This window comes from Torulaspora delbrueckii, chromosome 4, assembly GCF_000243375.1.
Source record: "Torulaspora delbrueckii CBS 1146 chromosome 4, complete genome".
NCBI classification, from domain to species: domain Eukaryota; kingdom Fungi; phylum Ascomycota; class Saccharomycetes; order Saccharomycetales; family Saccharomycetaceae; genus Torulaspora; species Torulaspora delbrueckii.
The window spans coordinates 914,132-928,785 of record NC_016504.1 but is presented as its reverse complement, the minus strand read 5'-3'; the positions used below and the strand labels follow the sequence as shown (position 1 = coordinate 928,785).

The 14,654-nt window shown below is 41.7% G+C and overlaps 9 protein-coding genes across 9 annotated transcripts; 5 read left to right on the top strand and 4 right to left on the bottom strand.

The window, feature by feature from the left end:
* Positions 1 to 92: 92 nt before the first annotated feature.
* Positions 93 to 842, top strand: RIB7 (2,5-diamino-6-(ribosylamino)-4(3H)-pyrimidinone 5'-phosphate reductase; the record flags this gene model as incomplete). Its single annotated transcript, XM_003681257.1, has 1 exon — positions 93 to 842. One exon carries the CDS (start codon positions 93 to 95, stop codon positions 840 to 842), a length of 750 nt encoding a protein of 249 aa, XP_003681305.1.
* A 33-nt stretch (positions 843 to 875) lies between these two features.
* Positions 876 to 1,523, bottom strand: RPB5 (DNA-directed RNA polymerase core subunit RPB5; the record flags this gene model as incomplete). The annotated part of the gene is made up of 1 exon (XM_003681256.1): positions 876 to 1,523. The coding sequence occupies one exon, from the start codon at positions 1,521 to 1,523 to the stop codon at positions 876 to 878; it is 648 nt and encodes a 215-aa protein (XP_003681304.1).
* A 255-nt stretch (positions 1,524 to 1,778) lies between these two features.
* DUF1 (Duf1p) lies at positions 1,779 to 4,769 on the bottom strand (the record flags this gene model as incomplete). The annotated part of the gene is made up of 1 exon (XM_003681255.1): positions 1,779 to 4,769. The coding sequence occupies one exon, from the start codon at positions 4,767 to 4,769 to the stop codon at positions 1,779 to 1,781; it is 2,991 nt and encodes a 996-aa protein (XP_003681303.1).
* A 266-nt stretch (positions 4,770 to 5,035) lies between these two features.
* Positions 5,036 to 5,326, top strand: MHF1 (Mhf1p; the record flags this gene model as incomplete). Its single annotated transcript, XM_003681254.1, has 1 exon — positions 5,036 to 5,326. One exon carries the CDS (start codon positions 5,036 to 5,038, stop codon positions 5,324 to 5,326), a length of 291 nt encoding a protein of 96 aa, XP_003681302.1.
* A 41-nt stretch (positions 5,327 to 5,367) lies between these two features.
* MRPS9 (mitochondrial 37S ribosomal protein uS9m) lies at positions 5,368 to 6,210 on the bottom strand (the record flags this gene model as incomplete). The annotated part of the gene is made up of 1 exon (XM_003681253.1): positions 5,368 to 6,210. The coding sequence occupies one exon, from the start codon at positions 6,208 to 6,210 to the stop codon at positions 5,368 to 5,370; it is 843 nt and encodes a 280-aa protein (XP_003681301.1).
* Positions 6,211 to 6,665: 455 nt separating this feature from the next.
* TDEL0D05050 (zinc-dependent alcohol dehydrogenase) lies at positions 6,666 to 7,721 on the bottom strand (the record flags this gene model as incomplete). The annotated part of the gene is made up of 1 exon (XM_003681252.1): positions 6,666 to 7,721. One exon carries the CDS (start codon positions 7,719 to 7,721, stop codon positions 6,666 to 6,668), a length of 1,056 nt encoding a protein of 351 aa, XP_003681300.1.
* Positions 7,722 to 8,407: 686 nt separating this feature from the next.
* On the top strand, positions 8,408 to 11,362 carry PHM7 (Phm7p; the record flags this gene model as incomplete). Its single annotated transcript, XM_003681251.1, has 1 exon — positions 8,408 to 11,362. One exon carries the CDS (start codon positions 8,408 to 8,410, stop codon positions 11,360 to 11,362), a length of 2,955 nt encoding a protein of 984 aa, XP_003681299.1.
* Positions 11,363 to 11,590: 228 nt separating this feature from the next.
* On the top strand, positions 11,591 to 13,003 carry TDEL0D05030 (uncharacterized protein; the record flags this gene model as incomplete). Its single annotated transcript, XM_003681250.1, has 1 exon — positions 11,591 to 13,003. The coding sequence occupies one exon, from the start codon at positions 11,591 to 11,593 to the stop codon at positions 13,001 to 13,003; it is 1,413 nt and encodes a 470-aa protein (XP_003681298.1).
* Positions 13,004 to 13,338: 335 nt separating this feature from the next.
* SUP45 (translation termination factor eRF1) lies at positions 13,339 to 14,652 on the top strand (the record flags this gene model as incomplete). The annotated part of the gene is made up of 1 exon (XM_003681249.1): positions 13,339 to 14,652. The coding sequence occupies one exon, from the start codon at positions 13,339 to 13,341 to the stop codon at positions 14,650 to 14,652; it is 1,314 nt and encodes a 437-aa protein (XP_003681297.1).
* Between the last annotated feature and the right edge of the window lie 2 nt (positions 14,653 to 14,654).

Below are 14,654 nucleotides of genomic sequence, written 5' to 3'. Positions count from 1 at the left end.
AATATTCTTGCATTTAACTACAATTTAAGTAGTGTAATATTAAAGGCATCGCATTGTGTGAAAAATCTCAACGATTAACAAAACGACAAAAGATGTCATTATTACCGTTAAAGGGTGATATACCAAAGTTTTTAGAGCCCTATCTTCCTCAGCGAGTGGACGGGAGTTATGGACGACCATTTGTTACGCTAACGTACGCTCAATCGCTTGATTCGAGGATCTCTAAGGGCCATGGCCTCCGGACTACAATATCCCACCCGGAGACCAAAACCATGACGCATTACCTGAGATACCACCACGATGGGATACTAGTAGGCAGTGGTACAGCATTGGCAGATGATCCCGGCCTCAATTGCAAATATGGCGGAACACGATGCTATGAACATTCACCAAGGCCAATTGTGCTCAATGGGCAACAAAGATGGAAGTTTGAAGGATCCAAGATACAAGAACTTTTTTTGAACAACCAGGGTCAGGCCCCAATTGTCGTAGTATCCGAAGAGCCTAGCGTTAAGGAAGAACACGTCACTTACCTAGTCTGTCCTTACAACGATTCGTTAAAGGTCGATTGGCGGACTTTGCTAGAAAAGCTATATCATGAATTCAATATACATTCAGTAATGGTAGAAGGTGGAGCTGTTGTCATCAATGAGCTATTACTAAGAGGTGATTTAGTCGACAGTCTTATCATAACCATAGGATCAACGTTTCTTGGCGAAGCCGGTGTGGAAGTCAGCCCTTCTCATTCAATACAGCTTCGGGAAGTCAATTGGTGGAGAGGCACAACAGACGCTGTAATGTCTGCTATGTTATGCAACAGTGGGAATGACAATTTTGTTTAATGTACATGTATTAAATACACCTAATTCAACGGTTCACATGCAGATTCTATAACTGGCATAACGACCGGCAGTTTCACTATTTCTGATGATTTTAACAACTTCACCTCTCTTAAGCCCCAAATAAAGTGCCACTGGGTCGGCTCTTTGGATTCTAGGTAGTTGTGATTCTTTTAGTCTATATCTTTTCAACAGTTCCTTCTTTTCCTCTTCGCTTAGCTTTATGTGTTTGGGCACCAACTCATGATGAGTGATGTTGACCACAAGAGAAGCTTCATGGAAAGTCTCAATGGTAGCTGGAGGTATTGATGGAACCAATTTCATGGCACTTGGAGTGATATTGTTTTGATAAACGAAGATACCTGTTTGGAAATTTTTCTCCTGGATATGTATAACAAAAGTCTTCATAGTCTTGACACCGACAGTAGGTTCATCGCAGAATTCCACCCACAACGATCCTAAGTTGGGAAATTTCGTTATCGATTCCTCGGTTGGGTTAGATTGGAAGGACATCATCTTTCTTTGTGGTCTTCCCATAGAGTCACAGTATTTCACTTTAAAATCCTCGAGCGAGAGCTCTATTTCCTCTTGAGCAATGAAGTATCCTCTGTCCTTGACCATCTCTTTCATAGTCCTAAACGTTCTCCAAAGTCTGGAGATATTTCTTTCATTTTCTTGGTCCATTATATTACAACTCGATGGCAAACTACTACACCGCTCAGGAAATGCTAAATTGACACCAAGAGATTAAATCCTGATTTATAATTTGGATGTTGTTCAAGATGAGTTCAACTTGATGGCCAATTTTTTCATTATTTTTTACCAAAATTTTGTCACAGTGACAAATCGCCGACAACGATGAACCCAAACAGGCTTTAAAGTGTGTGCAAGATTTATAGGATGTATAATGATGGTTAATGATGATTTATGATGAATTATCTAGAGGTCCTTTGATGTTGAATTACTGTTATCACTTGTAGTGGATGATGAACTTACCATTTTCCTTCTGTATTGAAAAATAATCTCGCCTTGGGACTTCCAGTAAAGAGTTCGAACGGTGCTTAAAGTCATGTCATTATCCAAAACTTGACCCTTGCATAGTAGCTCCATCCATTCGCTTGGATCTATCTTGGCCTTCATTTCTGGAGACTTGGTCTCGAATCTGTCCACGATGTAAACCTTTATCTTCTTAACTTTGATCATTCCAGGAGCAACAAGCTTTACGTTTGCTTCGGAAATTTTAGGAAGCTCAGTTGAACGGGGTATTGTTTCGGTGGATTTGAGTCTTCCGAATTTGAGTCTGTGGTGTTGTTGTTGAGGTTGAGCTGGTGCCGTAGCTGGGGGATCGTGATCTTGCCAGGGTTCTATGATAAAATTGAGCTTGGGTTGCTTCTTGCCAGTTACATTGTCACAGAAGAGACATTTGGCAAACCAGAATGGTAAATTTTTCTCCAATTGCTCGAATATTTCCCTTCTATTCATTGCGTTTCCATATTCATTGTCCACAAGATCAAACTTGTGTAATTTTTCGTCGTCTTCGTTGCTGTCACCATCTTCTTCACTCTCTTGCAAGATGGAACCGCTATCGTCATCAAGGTTTCGTGCCGCTGGTAGGTAGGTGGTGAAAAGTACTCTACCACCACAGGATGTCTTGCTCCAGCTGTGCACGACGAGTAAAACGCCGGTTTTTATGCGAATGATTGGCGATGAGGGATCTCTGACGATCTTTGTTTCAGGCAGCCTTCTCGTTAGTAATTTCAGTGATGATGAGTTAGCGTTGTATGCTTGCTTGTAGCCTTCACGTAATGCTTTGATAAAGTCAGCCATAGAGTTAGGAGCTGATGTTGGAGCTGAAGTAGATTTTTTTTCTGAATTCATGCTGCCTGGAGCCTCATCGCTTGAAGCTATTGGTTTGAGCTTGGCATATAAAAGATCGGCCATCTGCTGCGGTGCAAAGTTATCGCCGTTGAAGGCTTGATTCCATTCGACACGCTCTGCGTAATTTTCTTCCTCGGCGGCCGAGTCTTCCACGTCTGAGCTTACAATTGCGTGGGGCTCGAGTGGCGTACTGGTACCCGTACCAGTACGTGAGTGTGACCTGAGTAGCTTCAACTTTCTACTTATCAAGGATCCAGAGCTCAAAGTACGCCCCTCGCTTCCTTTCAGTGGCAGGGTATTTGCAAAATCTGCTCCATCAGCGGTTGGCTTCTCTCCAGCTGACAACGCTGACGGCGGCAATAAAGGTTGCTCATCCTTTGGTAGGGCCGGAACCTCACTTGCGTAAAATGGTGTATTGGGCGCCGACATAGAAGTAGTGCTGGCATCGAGGTTTGGAGTCGTCGAGCTAAATCGGTAAAAAGCAGATTTTCTCCTCTTATCTTTACCTTTAGGTTCGCCGAAATTGAGAGTCAGCTCTTGGGGAGAGGCCGTGGATTCTTTGCTTACATCCTTCCTTCTTGCAGTCAATTGCTTTCTGAAAGCCTTGTCTTGTTGCATCTCATATGATACAAATTCGTTAAAGAGCGAATTGACCACAATTTTGCCCAGATTATAACGTTCATCCGTATTCACTTCCACATCGTTCAAGACTTTGTAGTCTTTCAGTGCAGTACCGTAAATTTCGGTATTTAGTATGCGGGGGTTGAGCTTGATGAATAGCATCCCAACTTTAACCGACACACTGCACCAATGAGACAAAATTTCTTTAGAAGTGTACTTCGCTACCACTTCGTCAAAATTTCCCTGTGAGACATCAAACGTGTCCAAAAGTTCGCAAATTACTATATCCCATCTTTGTATCTCTCCCTTGGTATTTTCTGTAATGACATGACGCCTGTTTGTCAAAAGCGAGCTCTTAGTTAATGCAAATCCACCTCTACTTATCGCTAACTCACTCGTGCGAATGTTTAGTCGATACAGATTCGAGTCTGTTGATTTTGAGAACACAATTACGTCGTCCGACAAAGACATCAGATCTAGAATTCCCCCATGTCTGATCCTGACATCTTGACTGCTATCTTCCAAGGAGTTTTCCGAGCTGTAAACGGGAGAGACAATAGGATTTCCAGCGGTCGAGAGATCAACTTTGTTAATGTTACCTTTTGAGTCAGCCACGAATAGCATACTCAGATAATTACCGTAAATACCCCATATTGATCCACTCAACTTGCAATGGGAAGTGTTCTTCACTTCCCCATACCCAGGGGTCAAGTTCCATACATGTATCAGACCGTCGGAACAGGAACTGATGAGTCTCGTTGAATTATTCACAATTTTTACCACTTTGATGTTTGACTCATGAGCTCTGCTGATTCTCTGAACCTCACGGCGACTCTTAACAGAGTAAAATATTAAGTCACCGTTACAATCGCCAGCGACAAGATCAAAATCTCTTTCAGAACTTGGCGGCATTGCAGCCATCGCATAGATTGAACCAGTGTCATCACTTTTGGTAACATTGAGGAATTCGTGAGTCAGTGTGGCCTCGTCATTCTCTAATCTCCAAACTTTAGTCTTCTTATCGAGACCACCAGTGGCAAAGAGAAAGTCATCATCATCAGAGGGTACATGTACCACACATTTTATGTAATCTTCATGATCTCCTATTATCTTGGTTTCCCAAGTATCCGAACCGTCATGCAATGTGAGTAGCACAATCGAAAAGTCGTGGCTTACCGTAATAAATTTGTTACGACTCACCTGTATGATATCAGTAACCCAGTCACTATGTGCCTGCATTCTGTTCCTTCTAGTAGTAGCGCCTGAAGCATCAAATCTATGCTTGATAACTGATCCATCCCGACTACAAGTCAGAAAATAACCATCTTGTCCCTCAGGATACAGTATCTTGGTAATAGGCAATATATGCAAATCCTGTGAGGCTCTAGCCTGAGGCGCCAGCAGCCCATAACTGATCGTAAGTTCATCCATCCTTGCCAGACTTGCACCCTTCCCGGTACACTATGCTTAGAAGTGACAGTATTATGGCCAGACTCTTCAACGAGTTACTCAATGAATGAAATTGAGGAACTTTATGGAGAGAAGTGATCAAATTGGAGGATTTTATGTTTCTCGTGAAACTTGTTCACTTGCTCGAACAGATTTGAGTGCTTGGTTAAACGCGAGGTCTTGGCATTTAACGAAAGATGAGAAAGAGTATAGGAACAGCTAATGAGCCCAGCTAAGTGGCTTCAAGGATGAGCAATGATGCCAAGACTGTTGAGAAGGAAAAGATCCTTTCTCAGTTGAAGGGAAAGTTGTGGTATTGTATTGAGAGACAGATTAATGAAGAAACCCCGTTTGATACCACCTGCACACCGGCCTTTACAAATGCGCTAGTTGAACTGTGTTATATGCAATTAATTGAGATGGGGAAGGACCTAGAAGCCTTTGCGCGGCATGCTGGTAGAGATACGATAACTGCAGAGGACATGATGTTGTTGCTACGCAAGACTCCCGGATTGCAGGAAACATTACGGTCGACGTGAAGGTATTTACAAGGATATTTATCGTAGTTAGATAAAAATGGCTATCTCTTGACCCATGTTGGCATCTTTCTTGCCTTCTTCTTACCAGGTTTCTTTCTTTCGACATGTCTGTAATCTCTTGTAATGACGCCTGCCTTGCGTAATCTAGGCTTTAATAGAGGGTTGAAAGTTACAAGTGCCTTAGCAACTGCCAGCATGATAGCCTCAGCCTGTCCCGTAGCTCCTCCACCAGATGTTGTGGCGAAGATGTTGTATTTCCCAGCAGCGTCTAGGACTTGTAGAGGATACAGAATAGATTCACGATCCTTCAATTTGACGAAATAATCGTTCAATTGACGACCATTCACTAGGATTTCTCCGATACCCCTAACGACTTGAACTTTAGCCACAGAAGTCTTTCTTCTACCGATAGCTATACTTCTACCAAACTCATCCAACTCTTTCAAAGAATTTTGAACAGATTGTATCTTTGTCTTTTTGTAAAATTGTGCTAATTCTGATTTAATCTCATCATTTGTCAATTGAGGATCTATGCCATGTAATTTATTCAGTAACGTAAGTAACTCCTGATACTGGATTGGTTTCAATCGACTACCCCCACCAAATAGTGCGTATTCATCAAAGGAAATCCAAGCTGGTCTTTGTTCTTGTTGTTGAGCTGCGGAAAGAACGGGCAACTTCACGTATTTCCTAAGCAGACTCTCCAAACGATCAACATGGTTCTCATGAAGGGGATTTGCCGAGTAGAAAGTAGCCAATTTTGGGATAGTTCTATTGGGAAATTTTGCAATTTGTTGTTGTTCCTGTTGCTTCAAAAATGGACCAACGGAGAATTGTCTCACCGAGGGACGAGAGAAACCACCCAACAATCGTCTAATGAGCATTGTAGACCCACGATCGCCTTGATTTAAACTAGTGTTCTTAAGTAGTTTAACTTAACTATTCAGTTTTATTGAAAAATTTGTGCGCACAGGATACGAAGCCGGAGATGGCAGCTTCACAAGTCGATTCAATGACGCTACCAACGACAGTGATTGACTATGGCTGGACTTCACGTTGATCCAGGGTTGATGATAACCTTGAAGTTACTCGTAATAGCCGCTTTAACCTTGCAAGTAGTATAGGAATTTAAGCGCGAGGCATGATTGTACCTCATGGGTAAGAACCCTACGGGTTAAATAAATAATTGAAAGAATATAAAATAGGTAGAATCAAAGAGTTATTTTATAAAGATTCTTTCACAAATAATCAAATATTCATATTTATCATCAATCATGATCGAGCAACTATACTAACTTTGGAAACAAAACTATGGTACCGGTAACGGGATACAGTTGACCTATTTGTAAGTGTCAACAACGTATCTACCAAAGATTTGGCCCTTGATCATCTTATCATAGATTTCAGGCAAAGTGGATAGACCGACAACCTTGATTGGGGCCTTGACCAAACCTCTGTTGAAGAAGTCCAAAGCTTCTCTGGTGTCAGCTCTGTTACCGACGTAAGAACCGACGATTTTGATGGACTTGACGACCTGGTTGAAGACTTCGGACTTACAGTAAGCACCGGCTGGTAGACCGACCAAGACAACGGTACCGTTGGCTCTGGCGTAACGAGTGGAAGCAGAGATGGCAGCTTCGGAGACAGAGACGTTGATGACACCGTGGGCACCACCGTTGGTAGCCTTGACGACTTCGCCAATGATGTCCTTACACTTGGTGAAATCAATGAAGTATTCACCACCCAATTCCTTGAACATCTTAGCCTTTTCGTCACCACCGTCAATACCCAAGACTCTGTAACCCATAGCCTTAGCGTATTGGACAGCTAGAGAACCTAGACCACCACAAGCACCGGAAATGGCAACCCATTGACCGGCTTCCAACTCAGCAGACTTCAAAGCCTTGTAAACAGTGAGACCAGCACATAGAACTGGAGCAACTTCAGCCAAATCGGTACCTGGAGAGATCTTGGCAGCTTGAACAGCATCAGTGGTAGCGTATTGTTGGAAAGAACCGTCGTGGGTGTAACCAGACAAGTCAGCTTGTGGACAGTTGGATTCGTTACCCAATTCACAATCTTCACAAGACATACAACAACCGTTCAACCATTTGATACCGGCGTAGTCACCGACCTTCCAGTTCTTAACGTTAGAACCTAGAGCAACAACAACACCAGCACCTTCGTGACCACCGACTAAAGGTAGCTTAACTGGCAATGGCCAGTCACCCTTCCAGGCGTGCAAATCGGTGTGACAAACACCAGAGTACTTGACGTTAATCAAAAGCTCATTTGGAGCTGGCTTTGGAACTGGGATATCTTTGTATTCCAAAGTACCGTTGTTCTCGTAAAAGATAACACCCTTTTGGGTTTCTGGGATAGTTGGAGCAGACATTATTATTTCTTAGTTGTTTGTTGTAGAATCAATTGATCTTGATATCTTGAATATGATTTTAATTCATCGAATAAATCAATTTTTACAGCCTAATTTATACCATTGGAAATTAAATTAATTTTTCAATAATCACCCTAGTAAAATTGATACCATGGTGTGCTATTGCATCATTTCAATATCTGACCATAAACTTGCGAAACCATACGAGATATGTCTCGCACCACCGGCTCATCGTCAATTGATGATAGAGTAAGTAAGACCACAGTTATTAGAAGCCAGAAACCTGTTCAATTCCAGCCACCTGGCAACCGGAAAAACATACGAGCGTCGCGTGGGGGTTCTTGAAAACAGGCTGCTGGAAAAAGTGGAAGCCCATCCAATAGAGGAAGCCGGAAGTTGTCCAAAGAACACTGGCTGACCCGGACAAAGTTGGCCAGATTCACAGATTCCCCAGATTGTCCGACGACCTTGGAGTATTCGGACAATCGCCTGTTGATGTATGGAAGTTTCTCAACCGCAAAAAAAGCTCAGCCATATTGACTCTGTCATGGCTACGTCAAGGGAGCATCGCAAAGGGCGCGCCGCGCTGAGGGGAGTATATAAGGGACTGCGTCTTTGGAGGCGGCTAGATTTTTTTCCCTGTTAACTGGGAGTAAACAAGCAGTAACAAAAGATAGATCGCGAAGATGGCTGAGGAAGGTAGTTCTTCAACTTCTGCGTTTGTTTCGTCATTTATTTTCTTTGGGCTGGTTGGACTGGTGCTCATCACAGTGTTTAGTTTTCTTCGTCCCAAGTACAGACGTGTTTATGAGCCGCGTTCGCTGACTGATGTTCAGACTGTTAAGGAGGAGGAAAGAGCAGATTCAGTGCCCGACAGTACTTTTGGCTGGATCCCTTATTTGTTGGGTAAACCTCACTCTTTTTTGATGCAGCATGCTAGTATTGATGGATACTTTTTGCTGCGGTACGTTGGGATCACGGCGTCATTGTCTCTGATCACCTGCTTTTTGCTGTTCCCTATCCTATTGCCGGTGAATGCTACTAATGGTCGTGGGTATGAAGGTTTTGAATTGCTGTCGTTTGCGAACGTTACGAACCACAATCGGTTTTATGCTCATGTTTTTTTGTCGTGGATTTTTTTTGGATTGTTGCTTTATGTTATTTACAAGGAATTGTATTACTACGTCGTGGTGAGACATGCGGTACAGACAAGTCCGCTTTATGATGGATTGTTGTCTTCTAGGACGGTGATTGTGACAGAGTTAAATGATACTTTCTCTCACCCTGGTGAGATGGAAAGACGTTTCCCTCGTGCTTCGAAGATCGTCTTTGCTGCAGATCATAAGCAATTGCAGGACTATTGTAAGGATCGGGCCAAGACTGCTGCTAAGTATGAGGGCACTTTGAATAAGTTGGTGAACAAAGCGGTGAAAATGAATTTGAAAGCGCAAAAGAAGGGCAAACTAGATGATTTGTACCACAATGGGTCTGAAGCACAGGATATGCTTGAAACGTATGTTCCAACAAATAAGAGACCAAAGCAGCGGTTAGGTAAGATCAAGTTACCGTTGATGTCGGAGAAAGTTGATTTGATTCATTACTCGCAGGATCACATTGCAGAATTAAACGAAAAGATTCATCAGGAACAAAGGGAATGGGATCAAAAGGAGATTAAACCAACGGTTTTTATGGAATTTTCCACTCAACTTGAAGCACAGAAATGTTTCCAATCGATAGAATCGGTTATGGGTAAGTCTTCTTTTGGTAAGAGATACATTGGTGTGGCTCCTGAAGATGTTAAATGGGATAATGTTTCCTTTACAAAGTCAGTGAGACGCGGTAAGAGAGCTTTGGCGAACACTTTTCTATGTCTAATGATCATCTACTGGGCCATCCCAGTCACGGTGGTTGGTGTTATCTCGAACGTTAATTTCTTATCTGAGAAAGTTTTCTTCTTACACTGGATTCAAGATATTCCCGATCCTATCCTTGGGATAGTTACTGGTATTGTACCTTCCTTGGCACTATCCATTTTGATGTCGTTGGTTCCACCAGTTATTAAGAAAGCAGGTGTGATAAGTGGATCTATGACTGTACAAGAAACCGAATTGTATTGTCAGTCATGGTATTATGCGTTCCAAGTTATTCAAGTCTTCTTGGTTACTACTGCTGCTTCCTCAGCTTCTTCCACCGTTGAGGCTATCATTAGAGAACCAAGCAGTGCGATGACTTTGTTGGCTAACAATCTTCCAAAGGCTTCGAATTTCTACATTTCTTACTTTTTGCTTCAGGGTCTAACAGCTCCACCATTTGCCTTGGCTCAAGTAGTGCCTTTGGTATTGAGTAGATTTTTGGGTAAATTCCTGGACAAGACTCCTAGACAAAAATGGAACCGTTATAATAAATTAGCTGAACCAAGTTGGGGGGTTGCCTATCCAACAGTGCAGATCCTTGTTTGTATTTGGATTTGTTATGCCGTGATCGCTCCTTTGGTTTTAGTCTTCAGTTCCTTGTGTTTGTGCTCCATCTATCTAAGTTTCATCTACATGTTCAACTTCGTTGTTGGATTTGGTCCAGATAACAAGGGTAGAAACTATCCTCGTGCTCTGTTCCAAATCTTTGTGGCCATGTATCTCGCTGAAATTTGTCTACTTGGTCTTTTCATCATGGGAAAGGCCTGGGGTCCACTGGTTCTAGAAGTGGTGGCTATTGTTGTTACTGTCTTGGCACACCTATATTATAAGAGAAGATTTATGCCATTATTTGACGCCGTCCCAATAAGTGCTATCAGATACGCTAGAGGTGAAAAAGGTTACAGTTATCCAGCTGATTTGGGTTACAAGGAGATTAGAGACGTTGCTGATGAGGCAAAGAACGATTTTGAACAAGATACTAATTCAGGTGTCATTCGTCCAGCAACCTCTGCAGAACTAAAAAGAGCTCACTTACTTTCAAACACTGATTCTAACACCAACGAAGGTAGTAATGATCAAGCCGAATCTATTTCAGAGAAACCAGTCAACATCTTTGACGAGAATAGACGTAGTAGTACTGAAAGTGGTAGCTCCAATGGTGTGGCCAAGAAGTCAACACTAGGTGGTGCTTCAAAGAACGAATCTACTTTTGTTCCTGATGAAAATTTCCATAAAAAAACCTATAAGGATTTGGAGAATAGACCAAGGGAACCAAGGGATGAACACAGAAATGCTGAAGGGGCTCTACTAGAAAATGCAGATGTCGCTAAAGTTTACGCTGATCCTGCAGCTATTGTTGAAGCCGAGAACTCTTTCCCACCCAACATACCTGAAACCAGAACTTTAAGGCAAAGAGCAATCAATTTCTTCTCTCCAGCAAAGAGTTATCCTTTCGAAACGGTTAGAATGAGATTACCTCACATTTTCAATACCACTATCGAGTACGATGAACAGTTCTTGAACTCGGCATACAGTGACCCTAGCGTTCAAGAAAAAGATCCAATCATTTGGATCTGCAAGGACCACATGGGTCTCTCCAAGCAACTCATTCGTGACGCACACACCAAAGACGTTTTGGTCACAGATGAGTTCACCGAGTACGACGAAAAGGGTAGGGCGATGTACCTCTTCAACCCTCCAGATTTCGATTACAAGGCAAAGAGATAGATAGAAGGCTCTTCTTGATCTACAGCATAGTTAACATAATATTTAATTACTCTCATTTAATTACTTTCATTTAATTATTGTTCTTTTCTTCAAATCAAGGCTTTTCGATGCGGGTAAAAATTCTTATCGAAATGCCCTTAGGGGAATCACATATCATACATAGATAGAAGACCAACCCACCCAATACTCTTTGTATTCAAAAAGGAGTTACCCAATAATCATTGGACAATGACATTAGGTAATGCAGGAATCGTATATGGCACTCGCGGGGAAGTGTTTGAAGGTGATCGTGGTAAGAGTTTAAGTGAGTTTATCTCATCTAATTTCAACATCGATGACGTATTTAAGAAGAAATTAGTGATGGGTAGATGTATATGCCACGGTAAGAAAGCTTTAGAGACTGATATACTACTTGATAATGAGCAGCAAGCTGAAAAATTTATCGCTTCCAAGGAATCAAAGAAGCCTCATGTGATTTTGATCTATGATAAGCATAATGATGCGGAACCGGTTACTACAGAACCATCGAAGGAACAAGAGAGTAAGGTGGTTATTTCTGAGGAACAATGGGTTGACCTCGTTTCTTCGATCAAAAAGTTGGAATTATCTGTCCTGGAGCAAGCTAAGCCTAAAGCTGCGCCTGATGGTGTAGTTCATACATATGTCGTTTGCGATGGTTGTTATCCGACTGAACAGGAAGATGCTGTTGAGATTCATGGCCCAAGGTTCAAATGCTTGACTTGTCGCAATTTCGATCTTTGTTCCAAATGTGAAAGTGAAGGTTATGAAAACTTTCAACATAAGAGAACTCATAATATGGCTAAGCTCAATTTGCCAGCTAAGAATATATGTGGAGTAAAGCCTGAGAGCTATGTCACTAGTAAAGTTTCGGGGAACGATAAGGAAGTTGTTATCGATATTGCCGATGACAGGAAGGATCTGTTTGATTTGTTCTCAAAAATGGAAAACTTGGAAGAGATCGTTCATGGCTTCAGATTATACAAGAAATGGACCGAAAAGCTAAGTGAAGAGAAGATCGAAGGGATCCTATCAGGTGAAGAATTCTCCGCCAAGAATCGACGTTTTGAAGTGGCCAAGCCCGGCAAACTGGAGGTAGAGCTGAAGAAGAAGGACAAGGCAATCATTTTTCAAATGCGCAATACGGGGGCAAGCACAGTTGCAGGTGGTCTAACTTTAGTATATTCCACATTCAAAGAAGATGACAATCTTGACGCATCCAACGTCACCTGTGAACTGCCCATGGGACCTCATGAGCTCTTACCTGGTAATAGTAAGATGTTGAAATTTAACTATTTCGGAGTTCTTTCTGACATATCGATGGAAACCAAGAGTCAGATCGCTCTGGTGGACTCTGAGAAAAATTTCATTTTTAAAGGTACCAATAGTGGTAGAGCAGGCTCTCACTTTATCTTGAATTCAACTGGGTTAGCATCGGACGGCATCGCAGGAGATTTGCCTTTGTTAAACAGACGGGATTCATTGCAATTGCTAGAGAAAGACGACTCTGATAGCGTCATCAGTTCTACAGTCACTAACGACAACGAAACACTTCACTCTGTCTCTGATCAAGAGACTTCCAACTGGGACGAGTACGATTTCCTCAGCGAAAGTGATGTCTGAAATTTTAGATGGCTCAATTTCCCATCGTTATCCTTCGTTTTTCGCAAGCTTTGAATATATCGGGTTCGCTACGGCCTTAGTGGTTCAATACAATGGTCTAGGCGACCTCATACAGTCGCTATTGGTGACTAGACTATCTTAAGGCTAAGTGCACTTTTTGTCACGTGAAATAGTAGTTGTCTTTCAGTTTGCTTCTTCATGCATCAAAAAATTTTCAGAAATGGTATACGGTTTGGTGAAAAATTTAGACATTGTATAGTTCATCTACTCTATAATTGATTGTTGAATTTATTCAACTTAGAAGGTCAAACGACTACTCTATTTTATTAGGAATAATGGAGACTGAAGCTGAGAAAAATATTGAGATCTGGAAGGTCAAGAAATTGATTAAGTCCTTAGAACAAGCGAGAGGTAATGGTACTTCGATGATTTCCTTGGTTATTCCACCAAAGGGTCAAATCGCTCTTTATCAAAAGATGTTGACTGATGAATATGGTACTGCATCTAATATCAAATCCAGAGTTAACCGTTTATCTGTTCTTTCTGCAATTACATCCACTCAACAGAAATTGAAATTATACAATAGAGTTCCACCAAATGGTCTAGTTCTGTACTGTGGTGATATTATCACTGAGGAAGGTAAAGAAAAGAAAGTTACTTTTGACATTGAACCATACAAGCCTATCAATACTTCTCTATATCTGTGTGATAACAAATTTCACACTGAAGTGCTATCGGAATTGCTAGAAGCCGATGATAAATTTGGTTTCATTGTTATGGATGGTCAAGGTACCTTATTCGGTTTGCTGTCTGGTAACACAAGAAACGTTTTACATAAATTCACAGTTGATTTGCCCAAGAAGCACGGTAGAGGTGGTCAATCTGCCGTTCGTTTTGCCCGTTTGAGAGAAGAGAAAAGACACAACTATGTGAGGAAAGTTTCTGAAGTTGCAGTGCAAAATTTCATCACAAACGATAAGATTAACGTTAAGGGTTTAATCTTGGCAGGTTCTGCAGATTTCAAAACCGACCTGGCCAAATCTGAAATGTTCGACCAAAGATTGGCTTCCAAGGTTATAAAAATTGTCGATATCTCCTATGGTGGTGAAAACGGTTTCAATCAAGCAATTGAATTATCTGCTGAGACTTTGGCGAACGTTAAGTTTGTACAGGAGAAAAAGTTGCTAACGGACTACTTCGACGAAATTTCCAGGGACACTGGTAAGTTCTGTTACGGTATTGAGGACACATTAAAGGCTTTGGATCTTGGTGCGGTAGAGACACTAATCGTTTTCGAAAATCTTGAGACTATAAGATATGTTTACAAAGATGCTGAAAACAAAGAAGTAGTAAAATTCGCACAGCCGGAAAAAGAAGACAACACATTGGCCATCGACAAAGCTACAGGGCAAGAAATGGACACCGTAGATGAACAACCTCTAATTGAGTGGTTGGCAGAGAACTACAAGAACTATGGTGCTACATTGGAATTCATCACTGATAAATCTTCCGAAGGTGCTCAGTTCGTTACAGGTTTCGGTGGTCTAGGGGCTATTTTGCGTTATAAGGTTAATTTCGAACAACTGGTTGAAGAATCTGATGATGAATACTACGATGATGATGCTGGATCTGATTATGACTTCATCTAAAC